Source organism: Sipha flava, unplaced genomic scaffold, assembly GCF_003268045.1.
Source record: "Sipha flava isolate LNK unplaced genomic scaffold, YSA_version1 110_pilon_pilon, whole genome shotgun sequence".
Classification (NCBI taxonomy): domain Eukaryota; kingdom Metazoa; phylum Arthropoda; class Insecta; order Hemiptera; family Aphididae; genus Sipha; species Sipha flava.
The window spans coordinates 1,165,523-1,172,055 of NW_020271727.1; the positions used below are offsets into that span (position 1 = coordinate 1,165,523).

General features: G+C 30.8%; 1 protein-coding gene across 1 annotated transcript in view; it reads left to right on the top strand.

Moving 5' to 3' along the window:
- The first annotated feature begins 391 nt into the window (after positions 1 to 391).
- Positions 392 to 6,533, top strand: part of LOC112688135 (PR domain zinc finger protein 16-like) — a 94,495-nt gene continuing 88,353 nt past the window's right edge. Inside the window, exon 1 of the mRNA XM_025561190.1 lies at positions 392 to 522. Within this exon, the coding sequence (XP_025416975.1) occupies positions 486 to 522 (37 nt within the window). The 5' untranslated portion in view covers positions 392 to 485. The remainder of the gene's footprint in view (positions 523 to 6,533) is intronic.

Here is a 6,533-nt window from a genome sequence, read left to right on the forward strand (position 1 = left end):
CATAAATAAAAAAAGTTTTAAAAAATAAAAATTTGGAAATGGCAGATGATATGTTTCGCCAAACGTGAATCTCTGTCTCTGTACAGATTTCAAGAACGAGATGGTAACTCATTCGCGATTCGGCGTGCGATTGTTGCGTAATACAGTACACTGTATCGGTACCGGATATTTATGCAAAACGTGATAATTAAAAACAGAATCTAATTGTTTCGCAATGATAATTATTAAGTCGTTGTGTGCGTGCGCGTGTGCTCATGCGTACAAGTGCGTGTGCGCGCACACAATCACGTGTCCCGTCGGTTGTCTAGGCGATCCCGTGTGGTAATGTGCGACCGACGACTGATAACTGCGGCGTGCAGGGGACGCGCGTACAGGTGCGCCACGAGACCGCTTTCAGGTGCCAAAGCCCTGTGCGTGGAAACGTGCTTGGCGAGCACGCCAGTTGAAGCCACGCGACCACGACGGCACACTCCGACGGCGTTCAGATGAGGTCGAAATCGGTAGCCAGGCGTCTCGCTAAAGGTAAGTTCTTTCGATGTGCTTTCAACGGCTTGATGAAGGGACGGTTTAACACTACGAGATCGGATTGTCCCCGATATCGATTGTAATCGATATTTTGAAACGTTCTACATTTTATTTCTGTATTATACGCGCCTCGCTGTGTATAATTTTTTAACTCGACAATGTAAACAAATACAGTTTGCTCTATAGAGTTTAAGATTTCTATTGGAAATTATAACGAATTTACAGATTTTTATCAAAAGGTTTAAGCTCCTTCGCCCAAAGAAAATACTTAATTACGTCACTGACTTGCAGTGTGCATATTATTTTGCAGCTAAGCATATTATGTTTACACAGCACATACGCATCAGCCTCGATAAAATATTTTAATGTGCGAGACCAAATCATCTCGCAAGACCTGTAGGGATCGATTTTCGATTGCGGTGATATAAAGGATATGATAATTTTCTGGATGAATTATTTTTATTCCTTCGCAGAGTTCATCACGTGTTACAAGAGTAGAATATGATTGGTAACCACCGGAAGCTCACGATTTCTTCAATAATTAACGTCTGAACATTTTTTAAAGAAAAATATTTGTAAATAAAATGAATGAAATTAAAAAAATTAAAATTTCGGAAAATCAAAATATGACCTAACTCCGATCCACCGAAAAACTTTTAATTGTTTTGAAAAAATATATCGAACAAAAATCAAAACAATATCAGTTGTGAAACTGATACGATTTATCAAATAGAGTAACAAACTTTATTATAAAATAATCCCATAGGAACAAAATATTCATCATGAATTAGTTAAACCTAAATAATAGTTATTTGTAGTGTAAGACTACAAATCGTATTATAAACATATTTATTTATTAGAATTCAAAGTATATAATACTGTTAAAAACAATAATTATTGTAATAAATATAAATTAATTTATAAGTGCATTCAGTAGTGGTTATAACTTAACCATTATTAATCATATTTATAACAATAATTTAGTAAAAAATACAGGTTTTCAAATAATATATTAACTGTAAAATTTTTTAGTTTTTTTTTTTTTTTTGAATGTCGTACGAAATATTAATTATTAAATTTGTAAACCACTTATTTAAGTGTGTTTTGTAAAAATATTAATAATCTCATTTTTAATTTCAAGAAATTATTCAATGCCCCGAATGGAATGATATTTGTAGTGGCACATATTATATGTCAATCATGAAAAATATTTTTAATTTTACGATGAAAGTTATGAGTATTATGCATATTTCTAAAATATTTCTAAAATATTTCTAAAAATCAATCTCACGGTGAGAAATAAAATAGTAATATAATACTCTTATTAAGATTATTTTATAACTACATTTTATTCTAATATGATGGAACAAAAATGGATACAAAATTTAACAAAATACAGTAGCAAAAATATGAGTAACATTCCAATAGGAGATAAATTTTATTTTACTGTTAAGGATGGGAAAATTAGTACTGGTACTAAATACTAAAGGTAAATACCGAAAGTATTACTACGCATTAAGTAAACGCTGTCATGGCAATCTTAAACAAGTTGATGATTCATTTTTGTAAACAATTTAATATTCAGTTTATCTTTTTGTCTAAAACTGTTCACTGAGACCTCCTCCATCATACACCACTAAAAAAATGTATTACAATAATAATGTAAAATATTTATACTGATGATTTAGCTTAATCATTAATTTATAGTTAACCCGTACAGTTTTACAGTTACAAAAACAGATAATTGATCCGATAAAATATATTAACAGCACTACGCGATATTATGTTTAAAATAAATTTCTTTGTATTGATTTATATATTTTTAAATTTGCCAAAATAAATAACAAAATTAGGTTCCAAGATTTTCCCAAATCAATTGGAAAAAATTAAATAATAAGATGTAATTATTGTATTTATAATTATGTAGGTATGTTGCTTATCGAAATGATACTAATCAATTGTTATATCACCAATAATTATTTTTCAGTTATTATAAATTTTGTAATCAGTTGGTTTGGTCGATCTTTATAGATTGAAACGTAATATGTCATGAAAAATGATGTCGAATCATCAAAACCGTGCGTGAACCTTTAGACGAAACATCATAAATCCACAAAAATCATCTAAATCCTATTAGACAAACGCAATACACATTTACACCCTCTACACACGGTAATCTAAATACTATTTAAAATTTTATTTTCTACGTTACTCTACATCGGTATTCTCTCTTTATATTTGTCGTGTACACACACACACACACGTTCAATATACGAGTATGTATACATGTATATATTATTTTATAAACTATTCGTATAATCACACGTGTTTGGACAGCGGTTAGGGGTTAAGTATACCCCGTCGGCCACTGGGGGTTTGACGCTGCGGTGTCCGGCGGATGTGTCCTATTTCACAACCATAGTCGCGCAACGATATTAATCATCGGGTGTACGATGTACCGTCGCGCACGCCTTTCCCACCGGTGGCCGCCGAAAATTCCGAGAAGATCGCGCAATCGTAAAAATCCGACCGCCGACACGTGTGTGTCTTGTTCCTGGCTCCGATCAATTAGGTACGCCAGTGCCAAAAATGAAATACCGAAAAAAAGGACACTGCTCTTATACAGAAGCAGCTCGTTATTCACGTCCTTGTGTCTGTTACACTACTAGTATCGCACAGCACGACATTCACGTACGAAATAAAATGTATAATACACGACGTGTAAACAGGCGCGGATCCAGTCCGAGATTACGGGGAACAGAGGGGAGCGAATATTGCACATTAAAAATAAAATATATTAGTAGAATTAGAAGTAGTCATTAGAATTTAGACGGTCGTACATCGTTATTGCCAATTCCAATAATAGTTCTGAACGCATTATGTACATTGATTTGCGCGTAAATACACATGCGATAACATTTTGCAGATTACGCTAATAAGTAATAACTTAAAATTTGTTTTGATTCATTTTACTAGACATTTTTTCCTAAATAAAACACAGCTTACGCGGGGGGAGGGGGAGCGACTCCTCCGTCCCTTACTGAATCCGTGCCTGCATGTAAACACCGGTTCATTGCGCTTAAAATATGGCACTGACAAACAGTGGATTTGTCATTAATATCTAGGGATATCCGAAAAGAAAAGTACATTTGAATTTTCGATTTTTAAAACTGTTGAAAAAAAAAATTCAGCTCGTTGCCTACTCGGACAAATAGATTCCAACTAGATTTCTTTCTCCAACTAACCACTGTTGATTGTTAATATCTTATCTCGTATATTTTACCGATTTATACAAATTATTTTTATAACGATGGATTATGTTTACAATCTATAGAATTTAAATTAGGAAAAAAATCAACTTGATATGGCTTTCAAATTAGACAAAACTTAATTGTAACTGTACATTATGAAAAGCATTTAACTCGTCGTGTTAGAAGTAATTTAAAAACGAAAATAATAAGCTCGTTAAGTAACCAAACTTTATCTTTTTAACTATTTTACTGAAATGTGAGGACCAGAATGAATTAGTAATTCTTGGTAACTAGAACGCACTATTTGATTTGTTTTATCTGAAAACGGTAATTGTAAGATATGAGATATTGGAAAATAACTTGGATGGGCTTGATATTTTTCAACTCGTTGATGCCCATCCTTTCCATTTCTAATATAATATATTATGTATTATATATTATTAATATATTATGATACCTTACGGTTATCGTTTTGAGGTAAATAAATCCAATGCTTTATTCTGAGTTACCAAAAATTACTCGTGCATCTTTGTTCTCACACTTCAGTATTTAACAAATACTATGTTCACAATTCGTAGTTGCATAGGTGTCACTAAGGGGTATCGAGAGATATCTTTGCTACCCCAAAAATGTTTGTGATGTAACAAGAGTAACTTTTTGCTAACCCTAAAGAAGTCATAGATTTTAAATATATATTCGATATTTACTATTCAAGTGAGTACATAGACTATATTATTGTGATTGTATCCAAAATAATTAAATTTTGTGATAAATTTAATACGGACGATAATGCAGTGTATACACTATACATCATACCGAGATTTATGTAGAAGAGGATAGCTAGTTATCATATTAAACAATAAAAAATTATTTTTTCACTTTCTAAAAATAAATTTTACTACCTCAAAATGTGGAATTTAGTGACGCCCATGCGTAGTTGTAAGTATATAGCACAGAAGTTTTCAGTTTCTAAAACAATAAATGCTTAATCCATATTTAAAAAAAACACTTATTTGATTTCGATGAAGGTATCGAGATTAATAAGCTATACAGAGTGTTTATGAAAATTGCGACGTAATCGCAATTATTCGAGATTCAGTTATATATTACGAATTTAATATGTAATATAAATAATTGTACACATAATATATGTTATAATTTTATATTGATGCATGAATAAAATTGCATTCGAAATAAATAGGGCTTATAAGAAAAATAAAAAACTTAATGTGTCTAACGCATGAAGGCACTTTTAAGAATATTATACGGAATTATAAAAAAAATATTACAATTCATAATGATAAACGTATTTAATTTAAAATTTTACAGAAATTTATCGCGGATAAAACATGTACAATGAATTTACGGTAGCACCAGAAGGTTATATTTTTATCAACTCAACTATAGTATTGCGCTCACCCCGTAAACATTTTCTAAACTTGTTTTACCGTTAATGAGTTTAGACCCCTTAGCTATGACAAAATACGTGCAAATAAAATGCATTTAAACATTACACTGTCCTTTGAAATGCATAACCAACGATTAAATTGAATAACCATGGTATGGTTTATGATGGCTTACTGAGGTGTGACAACATGATAAAAAGTATAATTTTGTTTTAAATGTTTGTATACATTTATTAAATTATGTAAGCACTTAAACACTTGGATTATTCATTGAGATGTTTTGTACGGCTGTTCTTTTTATTTTTTTTAACGCTAAAGCAACAACAATTTCGAACAAAAACTAAAGCTTCGTTCTTAAGTAAATTCTATATAGATTTATTTTCATTTTTAATGAATATACCGGATAAAAAATAAAAAAATATATAATAAAACATATCAAACTACTTTTGACGTACCTATCCCTTTGCGTTAAATGTTTTTAAAACTAACTTAACTTTAATATTATTGATAGTTAATTAAATACTTTGTTTTATATCAGATCTTCAATAAAATACTTGATAAGCAGTCCTATCTAGAATATTTTAACCATAAGCATTCAACCAAATAGCATAACACTGCGTTTAAATCACATTATTAATATAGGAAATCGATTATGATTTGGTTCTACTGTTCCAGTCAAATCATACCCCCGGAAAATATTACTGGGGGGAGATAAGATTTTCCTAGGCATATTTTACCTCCGGTAAGATTATCATAGGTTAATTAGTGTGGGGGGTGCGATTATCCTAGGAAAGTTTCACCCCCCGGTAAGAATATCCTAGGATAATATAATTTTACCTCCCGTTAAGAATTTACTAGAAATATTGTAACTCGAGGGGGTAGGATTTTCCTAGGATATTTTTACCCCGTCCGGTACAATATTCCTACGTTATAAAAACACAGCACAAATACAATTATTTTTTTAAACGATCGGTTTTTTAATGTAAAGACAATGGTGTAGGTATAAATGTTATTTTATTCATAAAATTTGTTTTTTTTCCTTCCTGTTATCTACTTACAATAATTTTTATTAACAGATTGTATGAAATTAAGTCCTAGGAATATTAATACCACTTGGAATAAATTTTCAATTAATGTTTACAATGATAAGAAAAATTGTTGATCGTATTAAATTGTCTAGTGAATGCCGTGTTGAATTGTATTTCTTTTTAAAAAATTTATTTGCAGAAAATAAATATTTGATAATACAATGAAATTCGTTTTTTCTTCTCCGGACATATTTCGTTCATTATTTTAATGTTCCCGATGGAAATTTGAAATACACACAAACGCATATATATATATATATATA